General features: G+C 36.7%; 1 protein-coding gene across 1 annotated transcript in view; it reads right to left on the reverse strand.

Moving 5' to 3' along the window:
* The window catches only part of SCN9A (sodium voltage-gated channel alpha subunit 9), a 124,467-nt gene that overhangs the window by 43,096 nt on the left and 61,740 nt on the right, over positions 1 to 19,631 (reverse strand). Inside the window, exons 11-17 of the mRNA XM_010971408.3 lie at positions 18,856 to 19,143; positions 16,544 to 16,915; positions 13,408 to 13,537; positions 11,964 to 12,202; positions 9,769 to 9,942; positions 8,651 to 9,007; positions 5,568 to 6,041 (exon numbers count right to left, since the gene is read on the reverse strand). Coding sequence (XP_010969710.2) covers positions 5,568 to 6,041; positions 8,651 to 9,007; positions 9,769 to 9,942; positions 11,964 to 12,202; positions 13,408 to 13,537; positions 16,544 to 16,915; positions 18,856 to 19,143 — 2,034 coding nt within the window. The remainder of the gene's footprint in view (positions 1 to 5,567; positions 6,042 to 8,650; positions 9,008 to 9,768; positions 9,943 to 11,963; positions 12,203 to 13,407; positions 13,538 to 16,543; positions 16,916 to 18,855; positions 19,144 to 19,631) is intronic.

A 19,631-nucleotide genomic window follows, 5' to 3' on the forward strand; every position in this document is an offset into this window, starting at 1 on the left:
GGATTCTCTTTTTACCGTAAAACCCACTTCAAAGGCCATCACCAATTTCTTTTCAAGATGAGTCACAGTATCCCTATTGTGCCTCAACATACTGTCTAAGTATCTGTTTTAATTCTTGTTGTATGTTTAATTATAATTTCTGGTTTCTATATGTGTTTCTCCTCAAAGGCAGGAAACTTGCTTTACTCTTACTCACTTAACACAATGCCAGAGACCAAGAAAACTGTGAGCCAACAACTGCTGTAGAAATGAGTACAATGATGATGACTTCCCGGTGTCCAGCCAGCAAAAGCCAATGAGCAGGCGCTTAGGAAATGTGAGTTGAAAAAAACGAACAGCTACAGTTTACAGAAAATGTACTCAGATGTATTCCTTTGCAATTTTTTTCTCCCATAATAATCAAAGCGAATGAGGGCTTTGTGTGGACTTTGCTTCCTTTAGGAACATAAATTTTGCATAATTGTGTTTGCTATGTTTTAACTGATACTCTCTTGGAGGTAGGGAGTGTGATTATGTGAAGAATGAAGGTTTCTTGATCTCCCTTCTCCAAGGACCTCTGCTAGCTCCATCACAACTTTGAGACGTTTCAAAACACGAAGGAACTACTGAGTAAAGCTAAGTTATCCCCATCTGGCTGGAGGAGGAATGAATGGGGGATCTTTCTGTGAGGAAAATTCTACCCAGGATGTTTTCCACTCTGCTGAGTACACAAGATGGGGAAATTCACTTAAGCCAGGCTTGATCATCCATACACCTGTCAAAAGATCAGTAAAGAAGATCTGGGGTATTAGTTTCACAGCGAGCAGCTTCTCTGAAAACTATTAGAATTTACACTACTTCAAAATCACATGAGGCTGTTATGTTTTTAAATATCTGGAGAAGTAAACTGGATAAATTTAATGTTTTCCCTTGAAATTTACAAACTTTCAAAATCAGTGTTGTAATTCTGTACATTGTCTCTATTTTTTAACTTTACAGCAAAGAAGGAAATAATTTTTAAAAACTGAAAACAAAGGGAACATCTCTTTAACCCTCTGAGAGCTCTCCATTTAAACGTTATTTATTTAGTTTTTTAGAGCTTTCAATTTTGAATTTGGCACGATTTAAACAAAAAAAAAAAAAAAAAAGAACTACACTTCTTAAGCATTTAGTGAAGCCAGATGTCAATCGCACTAAATTACTGCAGCTCGGTGAAAAAACTTCTTTTTCTCTCAACAATTGTTAGCACAGTGCCTGAGGCACAGTAGAGCTCAATAAATATTTATTGAATGAATGGATGCATTTCACACTTCATTTGAGGCACATAATAATGAAGCGCTTCATTGCTAATGGTGAAGATCTGCAGTGTGTTAATGTTGGCCCAGTGCTTCAGGGCGGCACTGCGCCCCAGAAGGAGGCTGATTCTGAGAGGGGCCATCAGTTCAGAGTCTGCATCCTGAGAAGCAGCGTCGGGGGTCTTATCCTCATGCGTCCCCTGGAGAGGACAGTGTATCATTCTCGATTCCGAGACAGACTCTATCTTCAGAGAAAGGCTGATGTTCTACTGCCCATTATTGCCTCAAAACTGTTTAAGATATTTTACTCAACACCTTATCAAACTCATCTCTTTGGTCATTTTCTGGTAAAGTGTTTTATTACAAAATATTTTGACTTTATTCTGGAGTGTGTATTTAACTATCAGATCAAGAAAACCTGCCTATCTGAGAGCTGATACTAGAAAGAGGACAGAAAGTCTCTATAAAATACAATGGGAACAAAGGACGCTAGGTCCTAAAGAGAGGGTGGGATTTTTTTGTTTGTTTGGATGGCAAAGGTGTCAAAGGTCAAAGATGTTCTTCCTGCCTGTTCAAAATGCAGATTCTTAAACCGGCAAAAGGCGGAAATATCCCCAGGCCCTGAATAAAGAACATGACTTATCAGAAACCTGCATCAAAATGAGCCAGGGGTGGATTTAGGTTCACTTCCTATACCAAGTCAGTTCATTATAGTGGCCACTGGAACCTTGCTGGTAGGGATTCTGAGGCTGCATCCAGACTAAGGCAGAGAGATTCTGGAGGGTGTGGCCCAGAACAGGCATTTGTAACAAGCTCCCTAAGTGAGTCTTTACACACTAAAATTTAACCTGTAGCAAACAGTTACTTACTGTGTATACATGACCACTCAATTTCATACCCATGATAAATGTTAATGCGGCATTTACTTTCCAGTAGGCACTTGTCTAATTATTTACCTAAATCATTTAATATTTATCATAATTCTATTTTGCACATAAGTAAACCAGAAAAAAACCAGGTTTTTGTAAATTGCTCAAAATCATAGAGTTAGTAAATATCAAACTAGGAACTAAGGCAAGGATTCTATCTCCAGAGCTGCATTCTTTACTATAGTCCAAAGTAGTGCTTAAAACTTAAATAACTTACATGTGAATCGGGCATTACTTTCTACTGAGTAATCAAGATTTGCCTCTTTGGGCAAGGTTCATCAAAAATAATAGTTATTTCAAAGATATCTCAGGCATGAAAATATAAGAAAGTTACAAAGGAGACAATAAGCAGTTAAAAAATTGGGAATTCAAGCGGGAGCTAAAGACTAGGGGAATTAGAGCAGGGAGGTTAGCATGGAAGGGCAGTAGAAACACCTTAGATAAATAAAGAAAATCTGTACTTTTTTAGTGTTCCAAATTGAAAAACAAAACCAACAAGTCATAACTAGGAACATTTAAATCTCAAGCCACTTGAGAGAAAGACTCCAGCTAGACACAAGGTTTCACAGTTGGCAACAGCCTAATACTATCTCTAAATTATCTAACAAATTTCCTATAGATCTTGAATTTTCATTACTTCTCAAGCCCAGTACATAGTCAAGTAGGTATGAAAGTACTCAAGATGACACACTTTGAGATCTATCATGGAAAATGTCTTATAAAGAAGGACAAACTTTCAAAGTCCATAATTTTAAATATGAACTTTTAGAAGATAATAATGATGATGAATTCAATAATAAATACAATAGCTAACTTTTTTTTTAGGGCTTACCAACTCAAATACTGTGCTAAATGATGTAAACAGACTAGCTTATGTATTTTTTATTACAACCTATGAGTTAGCCTCAAGTTCCTGAATACTATACCATGTAAACCACAGAAAAAAGGGTATTTTTTTCCTTATGTAGTTATGACTATAACGTCAGAAAAAAACCCCCAGTGATAGTTAGGAATATTAGAATGTTACCATCAAATGGTCTTTAGGTAACAGTTTAAAGGCACAAAATTTCATGCCTTTTAGGAAGAGTTTATGGGGTAGGCAACAGAGTAAGTTTACATATGGATGTTTAAAATGGTCTTATTTCAGTAACCAAATAGCTTATAGACCACATCACTAATTATAAAGGACAGCCGGATACTGCAACATCATAAACCTTCTCTGGATATCACAGGGGATGTAAATTCTTCAGAAACTGGCTCAGTACCCCAGTGGAGACAAACTGGGTATTAACCACAATAGACATGTGTGTTTTATCCCTAAAAGGGACAAAGGGGAAGGGAGGTAGACCTACGAATAACAAGACTGAGGCTCTTGTCGAGATTCTGCCTTGACTGGCTTTATAACTGTGGGTAAAGTCACTTCTTCTTACTAGCTTTTTAAGTTAGAAAATGAGGTGGGCAGATCCATAAGATTCCCTTTAAAATGTTATAAATAATTCAACATCCTAAGAATATGACTTTTATAGCAACTAAGGAGATCCATGTATGGATAGCTACAGGCTTTGAGCAAAGAAAAATGACCAGGTAAGAAATGATTCCTCCCAAATATTAAGATGTAAGAAGTGTTTGGTAAACTCTGCCCAGCTACCAAAGTGCCTTGATGCCTAGAATCTCAAACTTACTCAGAAAGTCTGCCAGGTGATCAGGGTTTTACAACTCTAGTTTTCACAGGCAGAGAAAATGGGTAGTTGAATTAGTTTCCCTTTTCACATGAGACTAGATCCAGATTACTGCTCCTGAACAGGGTATGTGGAATCTAATTTTCTACCTCCAGGGCAAAACAATCACATCTTTTGAATTTTGGAGCTATTACTTCTTCCAAGTAAAGGTTTCAGAAATAAATAATAAAATATTTCAGTCCTTACTTTGTCATCTTGGAAATAACTTCTTTGTGTACTTAGAAATATATATTCATAATTTATTTAATCACCTATTCACTCATTAAATAAATACTGCATTTACTGTGCACTTAGTACTGGTCACATGGCCAGTGCATGGGTGCTACATGTGTGTGCACACATACACAGAGCCATGTATCTTTATTCCAAAATCCACTATAAATTTATAAAGCCACTATAAAGAGTCTTAATACAGGGTTAAGCAGATAAAAGATGTTTGGTAAATACCTGTCAAATACTTTCAAATGTGACCGAAAGAAAGGAAAAATATTTTAAAGCGATATCTTAAAACTGTAAAGAGATGCCATAAAAACGCTTTGTCATAAAACTCACTTACGATTATTATAGTCCATATTAGTAAAAATACAGCTCAATAAAACTCTGAATATATGCAACCAGGTATGGTGAAGGAGGATACAAACGTTTTAATAAAAGGTTTGTTCTTAATGAGTTTGTAGTACCATTTGATGCATACAGTAATTTCTCAAAAAAAGTTAAAATGCCAGGCTAAATAACAAATTCAGGAAAAGGCATAAAATTGTGTGAGGTTCAAAATGTGATCATATCTGGAGAAAAATTAGGAAAGATGCAGTAGTTATTACTTTTGAGTGCTCTGAGTACTGTTCTAAGCATTTTACATGTGTTAATTCATTTAATCCTCACCTAACTCTGTAATGTAAGGACTAATAATGTTACACATGAGGAAGAGAAATCTGAGGACTATGTCTTGAAGGACACGTATAGGATTTTGACTAAAGAAGGAAACCCCAAGCAAGATCATGCAGGTTGTGTGTGTCTGTGGCCCAGAAGAAAACTGGCCTGGTACAGGTGTAGGGGCTCCAGGTGACACAGCTGGTCAGCTGGTTGGGGCCATGATGGGAAGGCTTTCTCTACAGTCTGCAATTCAGGAGACTTTGGGGATCAAAGATTCAAACAAGTAACATCATTAGGACTGAACCTGAGTAAAACTAATCAAATAAGTGGATTAGAGTAAATGGAAAATGGAAACAGAGACACCAGTTGGGCCTCCTCGTGGAATGGTTTAGGCAAGAAGTAGAGCATGCAAAGAGAAAGGGGATGAAGAGGTGCTGTGGATTCAACAGACTGAAGAAGGAGACTGTATGTGACTTTACAATTGATAACAAGCAGGGGATGAAGAAGGGGAAGACAAAGATACCTGGTGCCTTCAAATCTAGCTAAATGGGATTAAATTAATTATTAGGAACCAGTAGTAAACCTTACCACATGAACCTTCAGGAAGCTGTTCTATAAATTCACACATGCACACACACACACACAATCCATTAGTATGCAATATTAGAAAAAAATTTATGACAACAAGAATCTGAAGTTTTAATTCATACTAATTAATAACACGAAACACAATGCGTATAAAACAATCTTACCCCTTTGCTGTATTCACTATCTGAATCACTGCTAAGTTCTTCAGTGTTCATAATTTCCAAATCAGATTCCCCAGGTGCAATTGGCACTGTCACGGTGAGGCTGGGATTATGAATAAATGATTGACCATCACTTTCTTCCATCAAGTATTTGTCCACGCTGTTTCCAAAACCACTGGTTTTATCTTTCTCTTTGTGGAAATGGTGATCCTTGCTCATTTCAGCGAGCGTGCGATTAGAGATGAAGTTCTCCTTCTTACAGTTTAGATCTGCTCGTCTTATCTCTTTGGAAACCTTTGGCTTTTTGGAAAATGCTTTTAAGATAAATTCACGTAAGGTTTGTTTCACATAATTTATTCCCTTCTTAATTCTGGCCACCGCAATCTGGAGGTTGTTTGCATCGGTGTCTTCTTCAATTGCTGTAAGATTGTCTGAACTAAATGAGCTCAATAATAAAGCAAGAAATAGGTTGAGGACCTACATCAGGGTGGGGAGAGGGTGTGGAGAAACAGGGAGACAGGAAATAAAAAAGAAAGTAAGTGCAGTCTTCTGAGACACAGGCCAAAATCCAAACCAGCAATGAAGAGCCCCTAGATAAGAAGATGTCATGGGGGCAGAGGAGAAGCTAGACTCCTCATCAGTCTCCATATCTGAGCTTCTGTGAACTCTAGGGAGCAGAGGGCAGCCACACCCTTAAAGGGCCAGCATGAGGAGCAAAACAGATGTTCCCTCACCATTATCATGATGTCACTCCTAAGGTCATTTCTGCAGCAGAAATCCCTTGTCTAAATCCATTTTATGGGCCTAAAAAGCCCTCCTAACATTTACCTTTAATTACTACTTGTTACTTGAGAGAAAAAAGCAGAACAAGAAAACTGTGACTGGTGCCTACTGTGCTTCAGGTAACTTAAGCCAAGATCTGTGTTCACTTTTCCCAGGAGGGAAATGTCACTTACTGCAACAAATGGAACATATAGTACTTGCAGAGCTCCTGTAATAAAATATTCTGTCCAAGAATTGAGCCAACTTGCAACTTAATGAGGCTTTCAAAGCAAAGAAAAAGAGCTGCCCATTGAACTCAACTGAAATGAGAAAATGGCACTATGATTGGGTGGCTTCATTGCCAATCATTTTGGCTCTAGAAGAGATTATAAAAGAGGTCAGGACAACTCCTATCCTTGAAGCAAAACCCTATTTGTGTGCAAAACCGTTTCTGTTCTTCCTCTTGGTGCTAGGGGTCCAGGTGAACTGAATATTGTTAAAAAAAAAAAAAAAAAGAATTCTCACAGAGGGCTAAACATGTGTAAATTATATTTTAAAATCATTTTATATAGAAAACAAAAAGATAATAATTGAAATACCCTTTCATGTAAGTTTCTTCATGGCCAAAAACATCTATCTCATATTTAAACAATCAAAATTAGACCAAACTGAAAAAAAGAGATTCAACCCCAATTCTGGTCAGACCTAAAACAATTTTTCAGAGATGTAAGTAGAAAAGTACAAGTTAAAAATGTCTATGTTAATATATCTGATTTAAGAGAACAATCTGAGAGGGATGAGAAAGAAAATCACAGAAAACAATTTCATGAATCATTAAGGAATTCTGAAATTGTTTATTTTCATTTTGGTCTTTATTGTCAATGAAAATAATATTACACTATGAAATATATGTTTGTTTATGTGTATATTTTAATATGACTGTTGATGAGAAGCCAAGAGTTCATTTTACCATTAGTCTCCCTAGTCAATGCAAGTGTTAATAGACTTTTTTTCTTTAATCTTGTAATTACATTTATTTTTTCCCGCTTCATTAAGATAGAACTGTCATATAATATTGTGTAAGTATAAAGTATACAACATGATTTGATATGCTTACATATTGCACAATGATTACTACCATAACATGAGGGAACACCTCCATCATGTCTCATAATTACCATTATTTTTTTGTGGTGAGAACATTTAAGTCTACTCTCAGCGAATTTCAAGTTCGCATAGGGGCTACAAGGACGAAAAAAATTAGCAACTTATTTCCAAGCCAGTGGGAGGTGAAGGTACTAACCCTATGGCTGTTACCAAAGACAACTGCCTAGGGTAGTTGATGAGGAGTCTGATGCCAGGATGACTATAGCAAGCCAACATGGTGGCTTTGAAAACTGAAGTGAGTCACTGAAGAGCATCTTATCTTAAATTTCTCCTGCTTGTAAGCTTGAAAATTCCTACCAACAGGAAGGTATAAGAAAGAAGGAAACAAACAAGAGAAGGCGTACAAGCCAAGAAAACACTAATGGAGAAGTAGATCACTTGTAAGAGATGCTATAGAGCAGTGGTGGGCAAACTTTTTCTGTAAAGGGCCAGATAACAATGATTTAGGCTTTGCAGAACACAGACTGTCTATGAAGACTACTCAGCCCTGCCCATGTAGAGTAAAACAATCAAAGACAATATGTAAATTATTGAGCAAGTCTGTGTTCCAATAAATTCTGCTTATGGAAACTGAAATTTGAATTTTCATAGAATTTCCATGGGCCCCAAAATATTATTTTTCTTTAGATTTTTAAAGCTATTTAAAAATGTAAGAACAAAATTCAGTTTTGCAGGGCCCTACAAAAGCAGGTGGCGTGCTGGATTTGGCCCATGGGACATGTAGTTTGCTGACACTTGTTATAGATGCTAATCTTATATGTGACAGTAATGCGGCAGGAATAGTCCTCTCATTTGCCTTGTTCCATTATAACTTCATTTTTGTTACTGTTAATTATATCTGATTTACTAGTATAGCTTCATATTTGAATCGATGTTTAACAGATATGAAAACCACAGATTTAATTCAGATGACATCATTATCAAAATGAGAGAATAAAGTACCAAATTTTCCATTAAAATAAATATTGTGAAAATATAAATCTGGGTTATCTGAAAATTAAGACAATATTTGCTTTTCTGTTTGTCACTGAATTAAGATGGCCACTATTCTATTATAGTTAATAGTTTTAAATTGAATTGACTCTATTATAAAAATAACTAATCATATAACAATTTTCTATGAAGAATTTTAAATGTATGAACATCTGATTACATACCACTAGGTTTCCAATCACCATGACCATCATGTAAACAATAAGGCACATGGCTTGACCGGCGACCTCCATGCAGTCCCACATGGTCTCTATCCACTCTCCACAAAGAACCCGGAACACAATCAGGAAAGAGTGGAAGAAGTCATTCATGTGCCAGCGTGGGAGTGTACATTCTTCACTGATCTTGCAGACACACTCTTTGTAGCTCTTACCAAAGAGTTGCATGCCAACCACAGCAAAGATGAAGACGATGATGGCCAACACCAAGGTGAGGTTACCTAGAGCTCCCACTGAGTTACCAATGATCTTTATCAGCATGTTCAGTGTTGGCCAAGATTTTGCTAACTTGAAAACTCGGAGCTAAAAGTAAACACAAAGCTTGATATTAATTGTTATGAAAAAGTTCTCAATGTTTCCAATCTTAAATTTTGTTTCAGAATTTAGTTCTAAAATATTGTCATGATTACCTGGCTGAAATTGATTATTTCTATTTTTCATTTTCATCTATTCTCAGTACTCCTGTTATTCTATTATTGCCACTATATAATTACCACACATATTTTGAAGGAACTGTAATTTCAGTTCAGCATTGCTATAGAAGCCTCTAATCATGGTATTATATCCTTTAGAATTGGTAATTTATCTTTAATTCTATTTTCTGATACTTTGATAATTTTTTTCATGCAGACACAGGGAGAAAGCCCAACATGTTAGAGGAAAATGCATTGAAAAGTCTTTACTTTTTAATATTTTTTGGTATCAGACAACAATTTTGAGGGGACAACAATTTGATCTTTAATTATCAAATCCACAAAGTAATGAATATATTATAATGGTTGAAATTCTATAAACCATAAGCTTATTATGAAATAAATTATTGCCCTACCATTATACTAGCATATACAACTGAATAGGTCTTCAAGATCCTAAAATTAAAATATTCATGTGATTTTGAGCTCTTTAAGTGCTTTTGTTATTGAATGAACTTTATTTTACTAGATATCAAGACCTAATCTTGCCTTTTGATTCAAACCTCCAAAAGTTTTAAAGAATAATAATGCAAAACCAAAGAAATACCCCTTTATATATAGAATATAATGGTAAGGTTGGTCTATATTTACCAGTCTGAATGATCGTAGAACTGACAATCCTTCCACATCTGCTAGAAAAAGCTCCACTAAGCTTAAAGTCACAATAAGGCTGTCAAAAATATTCCATCCTACTTGGAAATACTCATATGGATCCATGGCAATCAGTTTTAAAACCATTTCAGCTGCAAAGATGCCAGTAAAGACCTATGTAAGAAATAACAATGTTTTTCTAGTATTATTAGAGGGTATGGAATCAGCCTGATGATGATAATGACTATCTGTTTAGCATTTACTGTATTTCAGACAGTGTGCTAGATACTTCATAAATGTATATTACTATCTCATTTAATCCTATAAACTAAGTGTCATCATTCCTATAGCTCTAACACCAGCACTTAAGGGTTAACAAGCTCTAACTCTCTTGTCAGCTCTCATCACCTTTAGATAGCACTTCAGAAGAGTATATTACAATTCCAGATAAATAAAACCTTTGAAAATTAATATAGTTACTCTTTGCAAAATATTTCTGTGGGTCAACAAGTTATTTTGGAAGAAAATAAAAAGGAAACAGATTGATACTGAAATTTTGAGCCAGTCTTTTTTTTTTTTTTCCCCTGGGCTGACTACTCTTAGAGTAAAGGAACATGTTGACTCACTATTTATCAGTGGAAGAGGAAAAGGTATTTAATTGACACAGTGGCAGCTAAAGTAAGACTTCCAAAGCTTTGACACAGAAGTGCATCACAAAACATCATTAATTTATGACATGCCTTCAGAGGACTCACTTAAAAAGGCGACAGTGAAAGACTTATGAATCATTTGGGTACAATTTGATTCAAAGAAACTGACGAAAGAAGGTTCAGAAGGAAATGTTTAGCTCTATAACTGTGTGAGTCATTTTTTAAATAATGCAGCATTAAGAACACTAGCGGGGAACACCCAGACTTGGGATTGTAGTGATAGATAAGAAACACGGTGAATCTTTTTTGGATTCATGGTGATGCAGTCAACTCAGTGAGAAGGTACTGATTTTCATGATCTGGACATCCACCAACAATAAGAAACTAGAAAGTCCTGCCTTTTTCCAATGAGGAATAGAAAGAAAGAAAAATGCTGACTCAGAGCGCATGAGTTTCAAACATCCTGACTGGGAATATTCATAAGAAATTTGGGAGAGAAGATCGACTTAGAAACACTCTTCGACTTCAAAGAGCAACTGGTTTGGGACCACGGCAAAAATTAAAATTACTTTATACAGGCATTCACAAAGACATCCAGAGTTATTCATGACCTATGCAGAGTCATAAGCTGGGAACTTTTTGCGATGAAACAGAACTTCTGCCTGCTTTATGCAGATTGTCAGCAACTAGCACTCTCTGTTTGCCATAAGGCATTAATTTAAGCTAGAGTCTGACACTGCATGTTTAAGAGATCACTCTGGCGTTAACTTTCCTAACAGAATCCTTTACCTTCATGAAGCCTACAGATCCCTTCTATCTGCCCCTATATTTTCTATGTCTAGTTTAATCATTTTGGTTTCTCAATATTCTTGTTCTTAAGGGTTGTTTCTGCTGATTCATTGAAAGCATGATGATAATGATTGATGATGATGGTGATGACAATAGGTTTAATTTGTTGAGTACTTACTATATGCTAAGCTAATAAGTAGAACGTGTTTATTCCTCTCAATAATATGATAAATAAATACTATTATCATTATATTATAAATAATAAGTATAATTTTATAAAGTATTATTATTATATAAATGAGAAAATTAAAAGACTATCAACATTAAAACATTCTTTCAAGGTCATATAATCAGTAAGAGGCGAAACCAGGATTCAAACTCAGGACTTTGCTCCATGGTAGAGCACATGCTTAGCATGCACAAGGTCTTGGGTTCAATTCCTAGTATCTCCTCTTACAAAAAAGTGTTGCTGGTAAGAGACATGCTGGCAGGAAAACACACTATCAGCTCCCAAGATGGTGACCCATTATGGAAACAGTATTGTTATTTATAGACCTCAATACTACTGTAAAATAATTTTAAAATACTATCTATTACCAGGAACTTGACTCTGCACAAAATGATTCATACTGTAAATTCTGGATATGCATAATTACCTGGCTATATATCCATCTGACTTTAAAAAAAAAAAGAAATGACAGCCATGATAACCAAAGAGAGAAGCTCTGGATACATAAAACACGTTAAGAGACTTACTAAATTTCCCACAGTGAGCACGTTTTTGAATTCATCAGTCATTGGGTGATGTTCCATAGCCATGAACAAGGTGTTTAAAACAATGCAAATGGTAATAGCAAGATCTACAAAAGGATCCATTACAATAAAGTAGATAACTTTTTTGAATTTTATCCAATATGGAGAGCAATTCCAGATCAAGAATGTGTGTGCAAATCTGTACCACCAAGGTGGACATTTCTGTCTGGACTCTTCAAGTTCTGGGAGGAAAAAAAAACATAGACGACATGAAGTCAATCATTTGTCTATTGTATATTTTATTCCTAACCAGATACAGATCAGTAGTACACTAACATTGAAACAAGTCTCCTGGTTTAGACTTTGCAAATTTAACAGTTACCGTTTCTATGAAAGCATCATGTATTACATAAAAATCTTACATCTCATGTCCATTTATTGGATCAAGCATAAGGAGAAGGCAATGAAATTAATGAATGAAAGCAGATATGGTATCTCTGAGAGAAACATGCACTTCACATCTGACGGTAAACAAGAGAACTGATGTTTTCTTAATGGAGATATATATTTTTTTAAGATAAATGTACATATACCAACATACATACTTTCCTCTGTGTCTTTAATCCCATTACAATAATAACACATTTCCACTCCATCCACCAAAAAGATTTTGCTAGTTCATAGGTGAAAACAATCCCCAAACGAAGAACCTAGAAATAATTTATGGAGTGACTCATGCAGTAGGTATTACGTACCATTAATATATTTACTTCTCATCATAAATTTAGGAGGTGGGTAAAAATTTTGTCTGGGCCCACTGTGGGTGTGTGGGGGGATGAGGTGGTAGCCCATGGACAAGGTGGGACCTGGGACAAGTTGTGGGGAGAGAGGGTGGGAGCCAACACATTCTTTAGATTGCCACCCTTTGACTCTCAATGTATCTTGGGATCTGACCACTACTATTGACAGCATATTCTCTAAAGATGCCTTTGCATCATTATCTTTACAGATATCAAGTCACATTTTACAAGTTCATAGAATGTACTCAAAGGCAGCAATTTATAGACATCTGCAGGTTTGTATTATTTTCTTGCATACTAGAAAGATGATCAATTTGGAGAGACTAGGTGAAATTTCTAAGAATATATAGTGAGAGAACCACATAGCCCAGGATTAACCTCACTTTCTTCATTTAGTACCATAAAGCTGTTTATCTTTGAAAGGTCATATCGCCCAAAGCCTGTCTTTAATCAAAAATAACTTTATCCACTTTTTAAGCAGATAAAGACAATTCCCCCAGCATCTACTGGTTATCCTTACCATTGCTTATAGTCATTTTATATTCTTTGAGATCTTCCTAAGAACTTGCTGTATCTATTTAAGGCTGACCAGGACTTACCTGACTTTTGTTAAAAATCTACATGGTAATGAGAATATCATTCCATACCTTCTACAGTGTTTGTTAATATGCTGGCCCTGCTCATTGCCCTTTTTCTGAGATTGGGATCATTCAACATATCTTCAGAAAGAAGGTAAGAACTGGGACGTCTTTTCTTGTGTATTTGATTAGTTGTACCCTAAAAAAAAAAGATAATTAATTATAGTTCTAAGAATGGAATTCTAACAAATTGCAGGCATAAAATAAAATCTTGCTGACGTAGTTGGAATGTGTAATTAAAAGCAGAGAGTAGATTGTTGGTTTGAATCATGGCTCTGTTACTGACTGGCTGCGTATGGTAGAAGAGTTACTTAACCTCTGTCTCCACTCCATCATTGGTAAAATGGGGACAGTCACAGTACTTGCCTCACAGTCTTGCTATGAGGATTAAATGAATCAATACTTAGGAAATAAAAAATAAAATGAGCTGCTTTCATTGTTATTATCACTGTCATCATCTCTCTATCTTTCTAGACAGTTTTACCATCTGAGAGTCCTATGTGAGAACAGTTAAGCAAGTGTTGTAATGGTATGTGCAGAGGGTTAGAACCTCTACATTTTCTGATAAATTTCTGTAATTACTCTTTGTGGAGGTAACAGCCCTAAAGAAGGCTAGAATGATTGCTTTTTACTGCCAAGGAATATCTCATTTACTGCTCTGAGTACATGAGGACTCAGTTTGAAAAGGACCATTAATACAGGGGAACTGTCACAAAATGGAGAATGTGAGCTCCATCTAACAGAGGTGACCACTCTCCAGCTCTAAAGGATTGCTGCCATGCAGGAACACAAGCTCAGTCTTACCAGGCACACCCATTTTTAGGTGAAGATGTCTCATTTCTACATCTTGGCAACTAATTCAAAGTTAAAATACTATGCCAGTTCTGGGCAGGCCAATAATACACACACATGTGTGATCACACACATATATACATACATACAGCCATACAACTCTACATTTTTCATCTATCTACTTGTGTATATATGTACGTAGGTATGTATACACACACACCATTTTATAAACATATATATAGATACACAGATCTAGAGTTGCAAAGTTGTTTAGATATAATTATATATTCATATGATTAAAAGACAAATGGATGTAAATGTGCTCATGTGTGTACATACATATGTGTGTATGTACATGTGCAGAGAGACACACACACACACACACATATTTGTCTGTGGCTTTTACAGAGATCTCTCTATAACCATGCTTTCTCTGACGCACTCTCTAATTCACTGACTTCCCCAAAACAGAGATTTCTTTTCCCACAAGTCAAACAATCAACTATGTTGATTAAATAAATTCTTCTCCATGCAGACGTATCTCAGGTGTCAGAGTTATATTATTTGTCATGCAGATTTTTCATCTAAACTGTACATTATTCCACACTATTATGTTCTGCATTTCTACTGAATCTTAAAGTATTTACTAATTTCTCCAGTTCTGTAGTTTTAGTGATACTGATTTTTCTGTGGTAAAAATAAGGCTTTTTTAAAGTTATTATCCTCAATCTTATTTTTTAAATAAAAATAAAATATTAAATATTATTTCATTTAAAAATATGAAATAATCTCCAAATCTGATATGCATTATACAATTTTTTACAGATAATATAGATTGTCGAAAAGCAAAACACAACAAAGTTCTGATTCCATGGAAAATTAACATGCTCGTTTGATAAGGAAGCTCGTTTGACAGAGGGCTGAACTGACGTCATGCAAGCACAGAGGTTACACGTTACCTAAAAGCACATGCATTCATTCCAAAGGAAACATGTCTGTGGCCATGGCTTTGATGAAACTTTATTCTCACTTGAATTACTATGTGGTCTGCAAGTGTGAATATATGAATGAGTAGCATGAGTTCAGAGCTTGTTAGGTTAGGCTGAGCCTTGCTGATACTGAGTAATGCATGTAATATAGAGAGTGGCCTTAAGACGTAACCTAGAAACTCCAGAAACCAGAAAGAGCTCACTTTCCAGCCTAACCAGACCCTCTTCTCTAACCACTCAAGGACTCCTAAACTCTTGAAATTGAAGTTTTGGAAGTGTTTTGTTTTTGTCTTTATGTGTATGTTTGCATTACTGTATGTGTTTTGGATATTATTATATTTTTATTCATTGATTCCAGACAAAAGAGTTTTGATTTTTTTAATGAAAATAGGTTTCATTTATGTGTGGGAAAAAACACAGTTATTCTAAGTTATTTCCAAGTTAAGAAGACTACCACACACTGGACAGAAAGTGTGATGGTTAAAGGTACAAGCTCTGAAATAGAGGGTCTCTGAACTTTAGGACTACCATTTATTAGCTGAGTGGCCGTTACACCAATGGCTTCATTTCCCTGTGCCTCCGTTTTCTCATTTGTAAAACAGGGATAATAATATATCACCTAACTGCCCTGTTGTAAATACTAACACGTTTGCTATTATTATTAACAACTCAAACAAGATCCCTTGCCATGAGGTATACATTAAGTAGTGACTTGAAAAAAATAGCAGGAGGTGACAAATAATCCAAATTCCCTTACAGACATCGGGCTGAAAGAGCAGCTGATAAGCTCAGCATGTATCCATGCTTTTCTGTGCTCATATATGCATCTTTCTTTTTAATTTTTATTTTTTGAGTTTTTGTTTGTTTGTTTGTTTTGGGGGGAGGTAGTTAGGTTTGCTTATTTATTTTGGTGGAGGTAGTGGGGAATGAACCCAGGACCTTGTGCATGCTCGGCATGTGCTCCACCACTGAGCTATACCCTCCCCCCAATATATACATCTTTTATAAACTGTTTTCTAAGGGATGATTTATAATCTTGAGGTATAATATCAATAGACAAGTATCTTTTCTCAAAAATGGGGTTTTAAATATCTTTGAATGCAACACCTACAGCACATACTATGAGTATTAAGTTAATCGGTTAAAGGTGTGTTTCTCACATAAAAAATAGTAAGTTTTTTTGGTTTTTGTTTGTTTGTTTGTTTGTTTTTTAGTATTTTTAAGTATCATAAGTAGTTCTAAAATGAAAAGTATTGCAAAATGCAGAGCCATTCACAGGACCAGGGAGAAGGCCCCTCCCGCAGAGACCGACTGATGCAAGAGTAAGGGCGGAGCCATGCCTGAGCTATTTAAAACGTCCTTACGCTGTCATCAGAAGTTGCCTTATCTATTATCACCTCTGGCAGAAGCTGTCCATTAGGGAGCATGAGGGCTGCGGGTCCATCAACCAAGGAGACCACGCCGTTGCAGTCGACGGCGCTGTGCATCTTCCCGTTCACCGGCAGCACCGGGGGGGACCTACTGGCCTGACTGATGCTGCTGCTGCGCCGCTCCCGCGGTCTGTGGGGCACGAACAGTGAGCCCCTCCTGCTCTCACTGTCTCCGAAAATGCTGTGCTCATCGTCGGCAAATTCAGTCTCAGATCCAATATCTTTTCCTCGACCTTTGAAACTAAAAAGGCTTGTTCTGCTGCTGCGCCTCGCGGAAAACAAGGAGCCGCGGATGCTGAGCGGTGACTGCAGGAAAAAACAAAACACGGCATATCTCTGCTAAAGCACCTGAAAACAGGTGTGCATTTCACACAGCCACCACTGGGACCACCGGCCTGAGGGCAGGCGGCTCTGTACTGGTTTAAGAGATACAAACTGAAACACAAAGAAATTCCGCAAGAAGACAAATTCTTCCCAGTAAGGAATGAAAACACTTGGTTTCACCCTTTCAGGACCAGGCACCTTATTTGTGGCGGTACAGCTCTCTACAGTTTTGGCCTAGAGTCATCCCTCCATTCTTTCTGTACCACTCATTTTGCTGTAAAGAACATATCACTTTAAAAAGAATTTGATACTGATACCTGTTATAAAGCTTTTCATGTATCAATCCTTATGTTCCATAAGTACTGAAATTTTCAGGCCAAAGATCACACTGCGTGCATCTTTGCATGCCACTGCCTGCAACTCTGCCCTGCACACTGAGGGCTCAGTTAAGGTGTGTTAAGAAAGAAGATCTTTTAACACCAGTGAATGTACCAAGTCATAAAATATTAGAACTTGGAAAAGAAGTTGCCCAATACCAAAGTGGGGGGGAAAGTCACATTTATATGACTCAGGTCCAAGATAAACTGTGTCCATTAACCGAACAGCATAATCTTTGGAAGTATCTAACTGCATAAACGTTAGTGCTTCCTATGTAAAGGACAAAGCGGAAGGCGTTGTGAACAAGGGAAAATGTGTATGACAATGCCTTTACCTTAGAATTAGCTGGGACCACTCCTGTCATATTTCTTTTAATTGGTATCATATATACTCAAGTTCTGTCTCCCCAACCAGATTATGAAATCTTTGAAGGCAGAAACTCCTTTATTTTTGTGTATGTCTGGTGGGGTCTTACAGACTTAAGTAGCTAGAAATTTTAAAAGAAGACACAGATGACAAGGACAGTAATTCTGAGTGGGAGACTGAGGAGCAGACTGAGAGGAGTGGAGAGAACACAGGCAACTTTGTGGCTGGGTGGCACCTGAGCTAATGGGTGAAGAACCAGTGGTACTACACCAGGGGGAAAACAAGGAAGGAAAGTCATCCCGCTTAGAGAAAAGCACGTGTACCAAGCAGTAAAGGCATGCAGATAAAGGGCACGGAGGTGAGAGTGACAATCGTGGGGTCTGAGGGAAGCTGAAGGTCCAGAAAAGTGGCAGTGAGGCTGAAGCCAGTCCATGGCATTGACACGATGGGGTCTTGTTCTGTAGGCAGTGGCGATTCAACGGAGTTGTTGTTGGTATTTCTTTGTTTTTAAAGTTGAGGAGAACAACTTTGTTTTAGAAAAGTGATTTGAAGGGATTATGCAATGGAAAACAGGGAAGTATAAAGGAGGACAGAAGTAATGGTTCATTTTGGAGGTTTGTAGGCAGGGAGACCTCAATTAGGGAGGTGTCAGTGGAAAAAGGAAAAAAAAATTCCACACGAGTCGAAATAACAGATCATGGGACTAGCTGGTATATTTCGGGGTGGAGGCTGTCAAGCGTGGGTGACTGATATTCTGGCGATACCTACAGTTGGTGATTACCTACAGCATAAAGAAAAGGAAAAAAACTAGTCTAAGGTTAGTTTTTAACCAATGAGGCTTTACAAAATACAGACTAAATAAAAAAAATAAAAGGTAATTTATAGTGTAAACAATCTCTTCATTTCAACAATGGTTCTTATGAATATTTGTCTTGAATATTTATATTGGAGGAGATATGACAATTCCAAAACTATAAGCTCTTTCAAAAATGGTCAAACTCAAATGGAAAACTATGTACATCTACGTTCTCTCCATAAATGCCCAGGAATCAGCAGGCTTTTACCTAAAAACATACTAATGAAGTCCCTCACTCCTCTCCTGAGGTCCTTCCCTCAGACAGAACATTTTGCTCCATATTCCTACCTCCATGATACACACATGATCATTTCCGTGGTACCTGATTAGGCGTGGACAATCTCTTTTCATGTGCTCGCCGAGGACCTTCAACACCGAGGCGGAAACTTTTTCTCCTGATGTTCTCCTCTGATTCTGATTTGGAAAATTTCTCATCATCTCCCTTTTCCTCCCCACTGGAGAGCTTCTTTTGATTCCTTTTCTTTCTTCTGTTTCTTCTCTCTTTAGCACTTTTAGAGCTCAGTCTGGATGTTTCAGAAGAACTCTCGGAGAGGCCCATTATCCTGCTTCTCCCAATGCTTGTGTATTCAGCGGCCGCCATTGCTATTGCCTGTTAGACCAAGAGGGCACACCCATGGTGAGTCACTCCAGAGTCTGGGAAGCCCTATCATGGGGCCCCTTTTACCATAACTTTAATTATACTGTGCATATGATCATGTCCCTTATATGGGAAGTAATGTTTTCTTTGCACTATGACTAGAGAGCTTACAAAATATGTATTTATTGCTTCTTCTGCAGTGTACCCCACATTGTCCTTTGGAATTAAACTATTCCATACAATTACACTATTTATAGTAAAGCAAGTTTAAATAGCATCCGTGAACTTTTAAATAATACATGTGAAAGTATTTATTTTAGGTAATTCAGGGACACAATATGCACATAAACCACGAGATGAGATAATCCATTTGTATACCTTGTTCAGGTAATGAACTCAACATTATCAAGAGAATCAAGCACTTCTATAGTTTAATGAAGAATGAATTATTTGAAAATATTAAGTTATTACAAAACATCTTAAGAAAATGAAAGAGACTT

The sequence above is a fragment of the Camelus bactrianus genome, chromosome 5 (assembly GCF_048773025.1).
Source record: "Camelus bactrianus isolate YW-2024 breed Bactrian camel chromosome 5, ASM4877302v1, whole genome shotgun sequence".
Taxonomy (NCBI): Eukaryota; Metazoa; Chordata; class Mammalia; order Artiodactyla; family Camelidae; genus Camelus; species Camelus bactrianus.